The sequence below is a fragment of the Athene noctua genome, chromosome 13 (assembly GCF_965140245.1).
Source record: "Athene noctua chromosome 13, bAthNoc1.hap1.1, whole genome shotgun sequence".
Taxonomy (NCBI): Eukaryota; Metazoa; Chordata; class Aves; order Strigiformes; family Strigidae; genus Athene; species Athene noctua.
In genome coordinates this window covers 5,421,923-5,438,224 of record NC_134049.1, presented here as the reverse complement: position 1 = coordinate 5,438,224, position 16,302 = coordinate 5,421,923, and the positions used below count along the sequence as shown (strand labels likewise).

Sequence of the window (16,302 nt, the reverse complement as noted above, 5' to 3'; positions counted from 1 at the left end):
TTAAAAATTTATTCATTACTTTGGAGCATGCTTTTGAAATTAGGCCTTTTGTGTCCACATGCTCTTTTCTTAAAGATTGATCCACACTTTTGAATTAATGGAATTCTTCCTCTATGAAAATTCTCAACCAGGAATGTAGCTGGTTTTCTCCTTATATGACTGGGGGAGGGAAATTATCAGGACTGGCTTAAAGCTTCTCAGTAGTTTAAGAACAATTTTTCCTGGGAATTATTTGGAAAGAAAAATTCAGTGGTGTTGTAGTAGCTTCAAAACAGTGACCTCAGACACTATCTGTCCTGGGTGACTCACAGTTTCACTACAGACCACACTCCTGGCCCTGCCACCTCACTGCACGGTCCTGCTGGGCCTCTGCCTTTATGCCCTTCCCCTGCTCATACCTGTAGATACCACCCTGCTCTGGAAATATAACACCTGTCTGGCAGCATGAGAAGTGAGAAGGAACTTGGTCTTAATCATTTGGGAGAGCTTGGGGGGAAGGAGAGCCATCCCTGCTGTATGTCTCCCTTGCTCAGTAAGGATATGGTGTTGCTGCCTCTGTGATCTGCTGTCTTTGTGCCCAGAGCAGACTCAGCTGTTGACTTCTGTGGACTTAGGACCTGGCCTATGTACATGTAGCACGTATATTACCAAGCTTCTGCACCCCTCCATTCACAGTTATGAGCTGAAACTGCTCTTGAAGTGTTTGGAAGAAACTCTCTTCACTCTTCTTTCCCACTTCTGTGTAGAAGGGGTAGATGAACTTCCCTTTGTAACAGAAGGAACAGAATACAGGTGACAGCAGGAGATCTCAGGCTTTGTATGCTGTGATGAGTGGCTGACTGGGTTATATACACTAAGGAAATCCTTTGCTGTTTGTGCTGAGGTGGTTTTCTGTGCTGTAGACGTGTGGAACATGTGATTTGGTTTTTCATTTATCACCAGGGAAATTTGCTTTTTTTCTTCCCCATCCTCTCCCAGCATCTTAACCATGGCTTAATGGAAGAACTGTCTGCAAAGTGTGTTTAAGGGTTTTCAGCTGGCCAAACCTGAGTGGAGTTCTTACCTTGGCAACTCATTTATCCTTTGTGGCCTACACACGAGAGAAAAAGAGCTGCATCCTTGCATGTCCACAGGATGAGTTTTCTTTGGTGTGTGATTATCTTCGCTGCAGACTATAAACATTATTCATTCATTGCATTCTCCGCAGACACCCATGCTGGGACAAAAGCAAGTAAGAAAGTGGACATTTCAATGAGATGTTTCAGTTCAGTATCTAGTCACTTTGAATTTTGCTACTTTGACATTAGGAATGCATTGTTGCATGGATGTGTATATAATGTGTACAGTTTCCTTTTGGAATAAATTAGCATACATCCTGCTTCTTTCTGATTTAAGGTAACTAAATAAGTTTCTAGAAAGAGCTATTCATATCTGAGATGAAAAGCAAGTAATGTGGGGGAAAAAAAAAAAAAAAAGCAGCTCCACCTCTTAGTAAGTATTCTGGAGATAAGGCTGGTTTGGGGAGATAATAGAGGTATAGGAGGTAAGGCACAGCACAAGCGATTATTCTGGACAGACTCAAACCAGAGTCCACAGCTCCGATATTCAGAGCTTTTATATTACATTTTCTTGAAGGGAATTTAAACTAAAATGAGGTATCAATTTAAAAGGATGCAAAATCCTATCTGATGTGAAAGTGAAAGTGAGCTGTTTGGCCACATGTCTATACTGAAGGTGGCTGTGTTGGCAACCCTGTCACTGATCTCTGTACTTCAGGAACAGATGACAGCATTGAGCACAGTGCAGGCTAATCATCTAAATGTTTATCCAGCTTCTTGGATTTTTTTTTTTTCATTGTTAGTCTGCTACTGATACCTGAGCTAATGATTTTACAGCAGTGCTCCCCCAGCAGAGAAGTGCTTATCCTATTTTATGATCCAGAGTGACAAACTTCATTGACTCATGTACTATCAACAGCAGCATTTGGGTACCAGAACCACATCTGGGGACACCATAAACAGTAAGAGTTTTCTTGGTCCCGTTCCAGCCCAGGAACAGGTGCTAGAAGCAGCGTTTCCTTCTCTGCCATTACCAGCCTTTACAGACTGGTAGTGCTCTCCCCAAAATGTGACCCTGCAGTCTTTGGCCACCTATTTCCTCATTCATCACTGGGAACTGCCTGTGGCCAGGTGCTTTCCTTGGGACTCAGAGATGCGCCCAGCCAGAGCCATCTCCCTAAACCCAGAGGGGTAGTTGCCATCTTGCATGTGGGAATGGTTGGGGAACCCACTGATACAGTCTCAGCCAAACCTGCAGAAAAACCTTTCCTGAACTTTTCCATCTGTGGCCCAGCTTGCAGGTGCCTTCCTAGTTTTGCTCCTCTAGACAATACTTCAGTATAATAAATGTCAAGAATAATTGATTTCTGACCATTACAACGTAACTGGTAACATTACAGTAAAATCAGCAATATCTGGGCTTTGGATTTGTGAGTTCTCAGTGCCTCCCCTCCACGGAGGTGCACGTTTGTAAAAACTGGCCTCATCTGGCAAGAGCCAGGTCCCAAACACCCTCTGAAAGGAAGCCCCTGTTGTGAATTTAAGCAGCTCCCAGGTCCAGGTCTTTGTGCCTCGGGGTGGGAGGCTTGAGAGGGAAGGCGGAGGTTGGCAGCAGGGAAGAGCCCGGGTACAAAAATCAGGAAAACCCTGTGCCGAGGGGTCAGGCCTTTGGCCAGGGCCCTGCTTGGGGCCGGCGTTTGGCTGCCCGGGGAGGGCCGGGGTGAAGGCGGGGGTCTGCGGGCAGCCTGGCGCAGCGCAGGCCTGGTGACAGGCTGTGTGTGCACCCGCGGCGCGGGGGGGCCGAGGCGCCCCGAGGAGCCGACCCGTGCTGGGGCCTGTGGGCCTCCACGGCAAGGGGGGACAGGCCACCCCCCCCAGGCCCCTGGGCTGCGAGCCTCTGGCCGGGGGAACGGGGGGCCCCGCTGCAAAAATCAGCCGAGCTCGGCCGGCTTCTCCTCGTCGCCCAGCCTCCATGTCGGGCGCGCATAAAGAACCATGTCATGCTTCAGCTGGGAAGGACGGGCCGGGAGGGACTGGAGCCGCTCTCTGCTCTCCTATTTTCATAGAAACCGATCTGTGTACCTAGAAAATAACAGGAAGGGAAAGCGCGGGGGGGAGGCGCGGGCGGGGGGGGGGATAAGAAGATCCTGTTTTCGGTCGCTGCCCGAGGAGTAATTCGGAGGAGACGGCTCCATATTCCCGGGGCCGCGGCGGCTGCGGCGGGGATGGAGCGGGCGGCGCGGGCGGCGTAGCCAGCTCGCACGGGGGGGCCGCGGGCAGCGCCGCGCCCGCCCGCCGCCGCGGGGTGAGGGCTCCCCGGCCGCCCCCGCCCGGCCAGGCGCCCCGCCGCCAGCCGGCTCCCTGGCACCGGGGGCTGCTGGGGTTGTGTCCAAGGCCTCCCCCTCCCCCGCGTACACACTCACACAGACACACACACTCACACTCACTCACACACACACACACACACACACACACACACCCCATCTCCTCCTGCCGCCGCCGCCGCCGCCGCCGCCGGAGAGATCGGGGATTGCCCGCGGCCCGGCCCCGCTCCCGGCTGCGCCCCGTGCCCGGGCGCATCGCACCCCGCGGGGGCTCGCCCGGCTGCCCCCGGGGCGGCGTGTGCGGGGCGAGGGGTGTGGGAGGGCGGGGGGACACACGGCGGCTCCCGCGGCGGCTCCCGATGGCTCGTCCGCGGCCCCGAGAATACAAGGCTGGAGACCTGGTGTTCGCCAAAATGAAGGGGTACCCGCACTGGCCGGCCCGGGTGAGTACCGCGGCGGGGGCGCCCGGCCCCGGCCCCGCGCCGCCGCCCCCCTCGCCCCTCCAGCCGGGCGGGCAGCGGCCGGGCCGCGGCCAACCTCCGCCGGAGGCCCCGGCCCCGGGCCCGCCGGCCGGGGGGCCGCGGTGCGCGCCCACCCCGTTATTATTGTGCATCTTTTCTTTGATCTGCAGATTTCTCCCCGGCCCCCCGGGAGGAGGAGGAGGAGGAGGAGGAGGAGGAGGGAGGGGGGCGAGCGCGGGCTGTACCTGGGTTGTTATCGCGGGGAGGAGGCTTGGGGAGCCGGCAGCCCTGCCTGCGTGACAACGATGCTGTTTATTATACGCCCTCCCTCGCCCCGGCCCCCCGGCTCCCCCGCGGGGCAGAGGGGCCCCCACCTCCCCCCCGGCCGGCGCCCGGGGCAGGGCAGGGCAGGGCAGCGCGGGGCGGCCGCCTCCCCCGGGCCCAGCGCGGCCCAGGGCCCGGGCAGGGGGACAAGGCTTCGGGCCGGGCCTGGGGCACCCGCGTGGGGAAGGGGCACGGCCTGGGCATGTGGGGAGGGGGCGAGGCCCGGCGGCCCGCAGGGGGAAGGGGCCGAGGCCCGGAGCGAGGCTGCGGTTGTCCCCCGGGTGGCGGGGGCCGGGAGACCCGGCGGCTCGGGCGCCGGTGGCAGCGGGCGGCGCGGCTGGGTGCGGAGAGGTTGGGTGAGGTGAGCGGGGCCCGGCCTCCAGGTGCGGCGGGGTCTGTGCGGGGTGCTGGCATCCCTGCTGCTCGGCGGCCACCCCTCCCGACGCGGGCGGTTCGGGCGCTGGGCCTCCCGCTTTATTTTGGCATACTGGGTTGACTTTCTTTCCATAGTCCTTTTGTCATTTTTTGTTTTATGCTGCCATGATAGAACTGAGGTGGAAAGGCATGGTGGGCATTTGGCACTCAGATAAGCGCCCCGTTGTATTTAAACATCCATTTTTGGTGCCGCTACAATAAGGTGGATCAGAGCTTTCCCTGGGGCATCTGGCACCATGGCACACCGACAAGGCCTGTCCCTTCCCTCCTTTTTGCCCACTGTTGTCTAAACTCACTGTGGAACACGTGTTGCGTGAACTCACTGGCAGGCATCAAATACCGAGAGTCTGCCTTTACTTGTCTTCTCCAACCTTACCGGGACGATTGGGTCGTGCTTCATGCTGTCATTTTCTAGTCAAGGAAAGTTGCTGGTCTTTATAGACGGTAAAGAGCATGAAGATAATGAAGTGGTGGATGTGACATGCAGGAAAACAGAGATGGGCAGGATAAAGATGGACTGACATTTAGCATTACCCTTGACAGGAGAGCCCTGGAAGAGTGCAAGTGGTGGAAAGGCGTCCTGAGTATAACTGAGGAAGCAGAAGTGGTGTTGAACAGCAGACACTATACAAGGAGGGAAGGCCAACACCACAGGCTTAAGCAAAGGTTGCTGAAGAAAGATTAGTGAGAGGGTGCTAAATATCTAGAAGCATGTAAATAAGGTGGTTCATTCAGTTATTTTGCTAGAGCAGGCTGAAATTAGCATGCAAAAGGCCAAACTTAATCAACACTGGGTTGCGGTTTTATTATTCTATCATTATACAGGTTGGTGGATATACTACCTAAAAAATGGCAATTTATGTCAGCAGAACAGCATGAGCCACTGAAAATTGACTTCTTTCCTACCTCTGTCATGGTTTAATTTAGTGTGAAAATTTTAATGTGAACAGTTGAGACCATTACCACGTTGAAGCATGTTAATCCCTTTCCTTTGTAAAACTCCCATTTGTTTACCCAGAAACAGAACTAGGCCTTTTGTTTTAATGGCACTTTCTTTGCTTTAAAAAATCATTATATGCTATGCAGCTGGTCATAGCCTTTGACTGGGTGTATAAATAGGTATCTGAATGGCAATAATCTCCAACAGAGTACATCTTCACTAGGAAAAAATAGGTGTGCTGTTAACATGACTTATTTCCTTTGTGCAGACTAACAGGATGTAAAGTTCACGTGAAGCCAAAGTAGTCTCTAGTTTTAACATGATTTAGCAAGCAGAGTTGGAAACTGTTAGAGAGCCCAGCGTCTACCGTTGGGTAGGAAGAGAGCAGTCGGGCTAGGGGAGCATTAGTACTGGGTTTTAGTTCACCTGGGAGTCAGGATGCACAGAATGTGCTCCTGTAACATGTGAGGCAGTTACATACAACTTCAAGTTCGGTCAAGCTGATGTCTGCCTAAACCTAGCGTATTACTCATGAAAAATACAGTTCATGCCATCTTCACTAGGGCTTGTCTTCATCTTGGTTGCCAAGTTTTGCCTGATGCACATTTCCTTAAGTGAAGTAAAAACCTAGTGAGGACACTAGTCTTTCTTTTGTTTTCCAGAAAACTTTATTATGTACAAATAAGAAAAGGAAATATTTCAGTTGATAATGCAACTCAGATACTCTGATTAACTGAATGCCTTTTATCCAAAGGATTCTCTTGTTTCCAGATCCTTGAGTGTTTGCTACCTACTTCTTTATTCATTATGCAATTAATGTATTTGGTCTTTCTATTCTTATGTAAAAACTTATATATTTCATGCTAATATACTAGCTTAATAATAGGAGTAACGATACATTTAAATGGCAGTGTTATTACCCCTACCAAATGGTGTTTTGCATCTCTGAGACCTTTGGCATGAATTTCCTGCCTAGGGACAAACTTCTTAAACTGTGTTTAACAAACCTGAGAAGTGTTAAAGCAGGACAGAAGGACTCTGCCTACCCTTTAATGAAACACACAGACATAACCGACCTGGCTCAGAGTCAACCATATATTTTTGTGTGCATGGGTAGTGTGATAAAGAAAATCTAACTCGGATCCCAGAAGCAGTCCAGCTGCAGTAGTGCAGATCTGCATCTAGCTCAATTACTCCTGCCTCTCCTTAGGTGTAATGCTTGTGGGCTCAGCCAGCTCCCTGTGGCACAGCACTGCAGACGTACCCAGTGTAGGCAGCAGTCTCTGGTCCTAGACCAGTAGCTTTACACCCCCCTCTCTTTGAAGACATGTTGATCTAGAGATCAGCGAGGATAACACTGGCAAGCCTGGCTTAACATCACTGTGAGTAAAGAGAGAGAAAATGTGAAGAAAGTGGCCAGGTAGAAATGGTACACCCGGGGACCATTGAAAAATTCTGTCTAATAATTGATGGTGTGTTATAGCAGTCAAACTGCATTTAAAATTTCTTTGTGGATTGGTCTAGAATTAATTTGGAAAGGACCAAACTTGCCACACGTAGCCAAAATGGTAATGACCAGTAAATTTGATCTTTACATACCCTGTTAAAATAGAATTGGTGAATAAAACCACTCTCTTCAAAAGTTGCTTCTGGATACTTGATGTCTGAAAGATGGCACTTAGGTCTTATTATCTGGAAAGGCCGCTTTGCATTTTTGTATCACATTTTCTTGGGCAAAGTCAAAATTTCCTTTAGCTTAACTGGAGGATGATGAATAGATTTAGGGTTTAGGCCCCAGGAATTGTACTGGAGCTTAGTAATAACAGTAGATAAAATACTGGCAGCAGTTTGGTTTAACATGGTTTTTATGTTAGCCTGTGATGTCTTTTGTCTTCAGATGCTCATCAAAAATGCACAATAAAATGAACTGGTCAGGTCATCAGTCGCTGTGATCCAACAAATAAGTAATTGTGTATCCAGGGTGCATGCAAAAATTAGAGGGAAGATGCTGTTGTGGTTAAAATCTAGGAAATAAGGATTCAATTCATTCTACATTTCATGAGTGGGCTTTGCCTTTGAAGCACTAAATCCTGCTGTGTCTTAGTTCCCTGTTTGTAAGAGACAATTAACAACACTTTTCCCTTTTAAAAGGGGTTGTGGAGACAAAATCACTAACATTTACGAGTCGCTTGGCTACTGCCATGATAGGCGCTGTATTAGCACACATAGACAGAAAAATCTCTTTCTTCAGAGACCCTAGTTTATCTGGATAGATGTCCTGGTTTATTGAGAAACTGCCCCTTGAATAGTCACTCAGATGAGATAAAAGGGAAAAACTAGTGGTAGATTCAGAAAGATCAATAATGGTGTTTGTTTTATGAGTGACCCTGAAGAAACAATAAGCACTTAGTTGCTGAAATTAGCTGCTGATTTAAAAATAGGAAGGAAGCTGTTAATGCAACTGTAGAGAGCGGAGGAAAAAGTCTGGAATGACCTCAATAAAATAAGAGCGTGCCCAAGTAAATGTCTGATGCCATTACTGAACAGAAATCTAGGATCATACAGCTGGGGAGACAAGAAGTATATTTGGGTAAACACAAGTAGTTTGTGTAGGGATGTTAAATTTGATTTGGGACAATACAGAAGAGATCCAAGCAGGTAGGACAATGTGTTGTAGTGTAAAACACATGGATGTTTAGAGCTGCTTAGAACATTTTGTGTTGAGAGAACACAGCCTTTGAAGTGAGGGTGCTACACTATTACAAAGGTGTTATTGACTGTTTTGTGAAGGTGAATTTCCTGTTTTCTGGACTCGTGTTTGTCTTGTCCAGTTTCTTTATTGCTGCTCTGAACACCTACTTGAACACCAAATTTGCTAGTTAGCAGATAATCCTCATATGTGAATATCACTATTAAAAAGCAACTGCCAATAGCAATGGCAAAAGAGTATTTGGGGCACTTTAATGTATTAGAGTTGTAAATGGGTATGAATTTTCAGTATATTGCTTAGAGTAATACATAGTAAATGCTGTCATTTTAATGGGAACTAGTGTCTGTGGCGGGCTGAGCACCATAAATGTGATGATTGCATGATAGTTTTTAGCTGAGAGCATTTTTTCAGTATTGTTGACTGTGTTCCCCATCCAGCAAGGCGTGAATGTAAGGCATCTTAAAGTATGAACTAAAATAATCCAAGGGAAGGGCTTAAAGGTAAGCTTATTCTTAAAGACTTTGTTAAACTAGAGCCTAAAAAGACGAGGCTAATAATACTATACTATTGTAGTGTAATGTAATATTAGAGACTATATAAAAAAAATTGCTACTGCAGAGTGACAGAATTACAGAAGACTTTCAGTATCGGTTAAAAAAAAAAATTAAAATGTATTTTGGAATGTATTTTGGACACCTCTACACAGACATTTTAGTAAATAAACTTCTCTCTTCCAGTTCAGTGAGGTATGGCTGGAGCTAGTAGGTTGATTGTGGTGAAGCTCTCAGTGTAGGACCAAGGCCTATGTTCTGACATAGTTTGGTAAAATACAAGACACTTAACCAGGAACAACTTTGTTCAGTTATAATTGCAAATATGACAGCTTGGAAATATCAAACTCTCAAACACATCATAGAAGAATGATTCTACATTTTAAGTGTTTGATATTTAAAACAGACCATTTGTTTTCTTATTAGTGTAAGGATAAGGGAAGGTAGGTTTTCCCTGGCAGGGTTTATCTTTTTTGGCAAAGAATGACAGACAAAAATCAGATTAGATCCAGAAAACTTCAAAGGGTCCATCAGAAATAGACAACAGATCTTTCTCTGTGTTTTTCTGCCAAAACCCAGCCTAAAGTGTTTTGAGCTTTTCTCCTTGGCCATTTGGGACCTGTCCAGTCCTTCACCATGTGCTCTTCTCCTTTTCCCCCTTTTGGTTGCTCTGGTTTATGACCTCACTTCTGCCGTGTTACTAAATATGAGTCTCCTGTGACTTCTCCAACTCAGAGCTTCTTCTGTCTCTCTCTCTCTCTCTTTAATTATGTACCTCGCTCATACATCACTCCTCAGAGATCTGCAGGCAGCTTTTCATGGCAGGTCTCTGTTTGTTCCTTTCTGAGATGAGACATGATTTGCTGATCACTGCAAAGATCTGTCTTAACCGAGGCACTAATGGTGAAGTCACGGCTTCTTCAGGCAGCACTCCCATGACTTCTGCTGGGATGCATCTAACAAGAGCACATGTAAGGCAGTGAATCCTTTATGGAATTGGTTTTTGCTTTCCATCCCTTCTGCACCAGGTTGACATATGTTGCTTAGATAGCATTTAAACTTTTATTTGCAGATATCTGGTCATATTTAGAGTAGGTGTGAGTGCCTTTTCAGTGACTTCATCAGCTCATTGAGTACTGTTTCCTTCATTTCCTAAAACAAAAATAACAAGGAGTGAAGTGTGAATTCTCCTAGTGTTTGGAAAGTGGGGAACCTCAGCAGCTGATGGTCTTTATCCATGCTCCTGCATTTTGCTTTAAGTGTGACTTAAAACCAGATTTCATCTGAGGATTGTAGCATAAAATGGAGTAGATTTTACACATAAAGTTGAACCATAGCTTAGGGTAAAACCTTTCCAGTTGCTCTTGTTTAGCAAACAAATCATTTTGGGGCCAAGATGTTCTATGTTGGTAGCATGGCAGCAATATTTGGGAGAACTTCTGTAAAATTCAGTTCTTTAAATCTCTCTGGTGTTTTGTTTTTTTTTTTTTTCTTTAATTAGTTTAAATAACTAGCCCCAAATGTGCAAGTCTGATCTTTTTGTGTAAATGACAATAGATGAATACATTTTCTCCTGCAGTGTCATGATTTTAAGTCCAAATGAAGCTAACCCAGAATGAAGACAGTTGTCTCAGAAGTTTTGAAGCAAAAAACAGTTGAAGATTTTCGTACCCGTACTGTACAGGCTTTTTGTTAGATACCTTTCCTCGGCATTTTGAAGCCACTGAATAATTTTCATCAACAAATCTCATGGAAGTCATTGAATATCTGTTTTGTTTGGAAGAAGGGTGCTCCTTTCAGTGAAATCTATAGCCTGTCGAGTCCATCTGTATGTTCTTACTGCAAAAAGTTATAAGAAATGTTTTACATTAATTGACAGAGCTCTTCTTTTTATTACTGTGTAAAGAACCTTTTAGGACCCCCAACTGGAATTAATTTTTTGTAAGCGTAGACAGCTTACAAAACGAAGGCTGCGTTTTCAGTTTTAACTCTTCATTTCCTGATTTCCCATTCATAATAATGCATTAACGAGTCTTCCTGCAGTTAGGATAATAAAAATCTTGTAAGCAAGTGATTGCTGACAGTAAGTATATACAATTGTCATTTGAGGGTAGATGAAAGGATTTCTTAATAATACTGGAAAAGTGATGACAATGTAGAGAGCTTGGACATTTTAGAAATGGTGATGTCTGAGCAGTAAAGACCTTTCCACTGTGTGCTTGAGAGGCATAAGGGAGAATGAGTCTGCCTGAGGCCTCTCAGTAATACTGTAATTTGAGTGATAAATATAGCAACAAACACGGGAAGGTAGCCTGTATGGAGCAGGCAGGAAGAGGTTATGGAGCCAGATTTTTAAAGGTGTTAGGAATTAGCTGAACATCAGTACTTCTCTGTATCTTTAGGTGTCTTGGTACTATTCAGGTCTTCCCCTGCATCATCCGTATCTCTGATCTCTACATACCGTATGTATACACATACCTATTCTGTGCATAGGTATACATACTCCCATAGAAAAGATAGATCCCTAAAACTAGGTGTAGCACATTGCCATGGTAGCACATCACTTGACTCTGGACTCCAGTAGAGGCAACATCAACAGAGAAGGGCCCAGCAGTTTGGCTGAAGCACAATAGGAGCAACTAGAATGAACAGTTACTTGAAAGATGCCAAGAAATATTTGGCAAACAAGTATCGTGAAGTAAAGCTTCTAACACTTAAAGAAGGAAACAGATCCTTGCTTCCTCCTCTTGGGAAGGTCTCTGCATTACTGACTTTGCACATCTGAGGTTGTTTCGTTCATTTGTGTAACAGCCAGATAGAGAAATTGGAAATAAACTGCAGATTCATTTCCAGTTTTCCTTTCTTCTACTCAGACTGTTTGGCATGGCAGTCTTGAAAATACTTACTTTTACCTGAAGGGTATATGAGGCCTGGCTTTGGGATTGGTTTTGTTTGGTTTTTTTGTTTATATTAGTTTTTAGTTCTAGAAAGCAACAGGAAGGTAAGAAATCTGAGGAAATACATACAGCATCTTAAGCCAATCTTAATGAACTTCCCATGTTACGATGTGGTTCCTATTGCCCCGTTCTGAAGTTCCCCATCCTTTAGATGGTCTCAGGTCAACCTAAATATTATCCTTGGCATCACTGCTGCTCCAGAAAGGCACATAATGTTCTTGAATTTCGGAGGGATTCAATCTCTGGCTCCTGGCCTTTTGTAAGGCCCTGCTAAAATCTGAAAATGCCGTCAGAGTCAACATAAAGAGAGGAAGATGACTGTGCTCTGGGTAGCACAAAGCCCATTGTTAGAAAGGACAGGTGTCCATAGACTTTGGTCTCTGTCTTCGAAAAGTACATTTAAATATCTTTCAGTTTTCCATTAGCAGACTGAAAGGATAATTAGCATACATCTGTAGCCCCGAAAATGCAAACTGGAAACAACTGTTTATTTTGCCTTGCAGCAATGTGTAAAAAACCTAGAGAGAGGCTGTTTGCCAGCTCTAGTTTGGCTGCTTGAATATAAGACATCATGTAACAAAAGAGGAAAAACAGGGCAAGGAGTATCATACACCAAAGAATTTCTTTAAGACCATCAGTTAACAAAGCATCCTAAACACAGCAGAGTCAGTAGGGCCAGGGAGGAAGGAAAAATTTCAGACTGTAGGGACCCTACAGGTATCACTGTGGTGTCACCGATGTCAACTAGGAAACAGTGTGTCAGCCTTTAAAGTCAGTAACTTTGTACTCCTTGGGCTTGGAAAGCCACCTACCTGTGGAGCCACTTACAACACAGAAAGTAAAACCACACTGAGGCCAGGAGTAGAAGAAACTTTAAGTCTGGGAGAGCTCGAGACACAATTGCACAATAATGCAAGCCATTTCTGGGAATCAATCCTGTATCAGACTGGATTACTAAATGTGCTAAATATAAGTACATACTGAAATTTCATAATAATGTAGGGAGTGACCTTACAGAGATATGTAGCATCAGTCTGGGGATGGAATCCAGGTGGAAGAAGCAGGAAAGTTCAGATAGAGGATCAAATGCTGTAGATGCAAAGAACAATTCCGGAGTTGCTGTCCTTTCCTGGATATGTTTAAGCATTTTACATAGCAAGTCATTGGATACAAGCAGCTCTTTTGATAGTTTTTCTTTGCTCCACAAATCTTAGATTTTACAGAGCCTCCATGAAAGGGATACTGTGAACCCCTTCTTTTAATTCCTGGAGGACGGAATCCATCTTTCTCATCTGGAATCTACTCCACATGAAGAAAGCAAGAATCCAGGTCTCTCTTCCTGGCTGCTTACCCTAGTCCCTAGCCTATTGCTTGGTAACTAGGAGGCAGTTCCTCCAGCTCCTCCTTCACATATCCTTTGGGAAAACTTTAGATGTAGGGTACTTAGAGGTCACCTTTTCTATGGCACATATCAGTATCTTCCCGTTGCAGTAGCTGTGGGGTAGGGGAGAAGGGAGGAAGGCACTGATGGAGTGACGTTTAGACTAGCATGTCCTGTGGGTTGGCTGTCCTCACAAAGCAATGTGATGATGCCAAAAAGCAGAGCACTGCTTCAAAAGGACGTTTGTGTCCTTCTTTCTCTCGAGTTTTGCCTTTCTCTTTCCTATTGCTTCTGCAGAGACCACCCAAGCACAATGACTGAGGGGGGCTCCAGCAGGCATGGGGAGGGGTGTGATTTGCACCCCATAGCAGAAGCGAGGCCGTCCATGCATGGCTTGCCTTCCTTCTTTGGGATAGAATTTATTATTCATCACCGTATGTAGATCAATCCCTCTGGCCCCACTGATTGCTTTTCGGTGTGTGCATTGACATAAACACCTGTGTATTTTTCTTTAGCTTCCTTCAACTTGTTACCAGCCTGTACGGCGATGTCCCTGCACGGGGCCAAAATAATTTTCCTGGGCGCGGTCGTGCCACGTGAGGGTTGTCTGCCAGCTCTCTGGCAGGGTGTGTGTTTGCATGTGGGGATTTCTGCATATTGCCTTGACCTTTGCAGCACATTGGTTGTTCAAACGTAACTTGTGGTCCACTTTTGGCTTCCTGTAGTATTGCTGCTTCCAGCTTTCTCTCTCTTACGTTGCCAATCCTTTTTCCCAGATGTGTTAGCTTTTTCCTTTTGCAAACTAAATTTCAGTTTCCTTGCAGCTCGTATTTCTCACAGACCCAGGACTCAGTCAGTGTGAGTCAGTTGTCATATTGGTTTTACCATCACTGGGTGTAGTGAAGTGACTGCATCTTTATACATACATACATACATATAAGCATAAGAGACTATCTTTGTCTTAATATTTGCAAAGGTTCCCAGCTTGCCATCCCAGATGCCTCTTCCAGAACATGGAAGAAGGTGTTAAGCGAGGGAGATCCTGGCAAGGAATACACCTAGGCAAGGCATCTTATCCCAGGCACTATGCCCTACTGTAGTGGCATCTTTTGTCATCTTTTTCTTAAACTAATTGGTTGCTAGTTGGTTTTCAGCCCAGATGTCACTGTTTCCATCTGAGCCAGTGTAAATTTGTATTTCTGTGAGGATTTCTTCAGACACTATTATCTGGAATCCAATTAGGTAGCGTTCATTCAGGATTAATCACATGTGGAAGTGTTTGCAGAATCGAGGTTCCTGTGTTCTTAGCAGCGTACTATTGCCACTGTTTCATTCTCCTCCAACAGGCACAGGCTTGGGCGTTTCCATGTGTTCTGGGAGTAGCCCTGCACAGATCCGCTGCAGGGCTGGAGGCTTGCTGTCCTGGTTGTTATGGAATAGAGGAAGGAAGATGATACCTATCCCATTAGTTTGCAGTTTGCTCTCTAAAGACCGTGCCCCAAAGGCAGCAAATGAGTTTGACTGCATAAAGTTCCCTTGATTCAATAAAACTGCTTACATGTGTGCTGCCGTGCCTGAAGAAACATAAAGTAGGACCACAGCCTAAGGGAGAAGGCAGACATTCATCTTAAAAAAGAAAAAAATAAAAGATGACATTCCTTACTGCAGTGCCTCTCCAAATACCAGGGCTTTTGAAAGATATTAGTGGTGCAGCAAACTCAACAGATAATTCTTTTCGTATGGTGTCTGGACCAGGTGACTCGCATATGTTCACATATTCAGGTACCCCTTTTGCTGCTTTTTATCAGGAGTTCTTTGTCAAAACCTTCCTCTTGTGCAAACTTTGTTTTTCTTTGTCACAGTGTTTCTATCACAGCTTTTAGGAGAAGGTAGCATAAAGTTATGAAGCCTTGTGGTTATAATTTTAATGTCTGCAAAGACAGTAATAAACTTGTTCTATCTGTTAATATTTTTTCTTTGCATTTATTTGAGAGACTCTGCTTTGGAGCTTTTTATTGTTGTTAAGGGAGTGGGTCAGTTTTCTGAGCAGGTTTTTTTTGATTTGGTACTTCTGGTAAAATTACAAGAATTCCTTGTTAAAAGATGAAAACAGATTAGAGAAGACACATTTGTCAGACGTGGCTCTTCAGCATTAAAATGCTGTGAATGTTTTCTCCTTATCTTTTGGAAGATGTTTTATGCCATCTCCTGCCTTACAAATGAATGGATTCACCTGCGTATATAATTGCCATGTTATTGTGCTGGATGGAATCTGATCATACAAAGACAATGGCTTTGTTTATGCTGCCAAACTGTATGCCCAGCTGTGCTTGCAGGATCAGCCTCTGGCTGTTAAGTTTCTAGAAGCCCATAATAGTAAAGATTTTAGTGGCAATATGTTAAGAAGAAACACTAGCTTCTCTAGCAAATTGGGTGCAAGGGGAACAAATTTTTAATGAGAAGCTTATACTTTTGCTGAAGCATTTGCTGCCAGGAGAAGGTATTAGTTTACTTGTTTATCAAATGTCAGCAATACAGTTGACCTGGTATAAAAGAAGGGGTGTCAGGGTTGGCCCAAGGCAGGTTTATGGAAAAGGACACCATCATGAGTGCTACATGTGAGACTGAATTGGGGACCTTGACAATTAAACGCAGAGTGAGCTGAAACTCTTTGGTTGTGGAGCTTGGTTTGGACACATCACGTGTCATCACCGGTATGCTAAAAAGTAAAAGCAAGTGCTACTCGGAATTAAAATTTTGAATACTGACTGAAAGGCTTTTGGTTGGATTTTGTTGACTCACAGGAAGTGTATATAAACACTGTATCTGTCATATGAAGTGTATATAAACACTGTATCTGGATCTCAGGATGAATTTGTGCAGTGTTCCCTAATGCCCCTCCTAGTTCCAGATACGTGTCTCACTAACCAAGTTCTCTTTTATGTGTAATTGTCTTTTCCCAGTTATTTGCACAATATGAGTCAGAATAATATGCTGTTTCTGTACAGCTGCTTTTTAAAACAAAATAGTAACCTGCTTTAAAAACTGTTTTTTTACTGAGCTGCCAAGGGAGAATGCTAAGCTCCCATGCTTAGTATGGATGCCATTCCTGATTCAGAGGTAAAGAGTGGTTTTAAAATTTAATATTAATGTATGCGGGA

The 16,302-nt window shown here is 45.2% G+C and overlaps 1 protein-coding gene across 1 annotated transcript in view; it reads left to right on the top strand.

The window, feature by feature from the left end:
• The first annotated feature begins 3,340 nt into the window (after positions 1 to 3,340).
• The window catches only part of HDGFL3 (HDGF like 3), a 38,601-nt gene continuing 25,639 nt past the window's right edge, over positions 3,341 to 16,302 (top strand). The window contains exon 1 of the mRNA XM_074917737.1: positions 3,341 to 3,825. Within this exon, the coding sequence (XP_074773838.1) occupies positions 3,742 to 3,825 (84 nt within the window). The 5' untranslated portion in view covers positions 3,341 to 3,741. The remainder of the gene's footprint in view (positions 3,826 to 16,302) is intronic.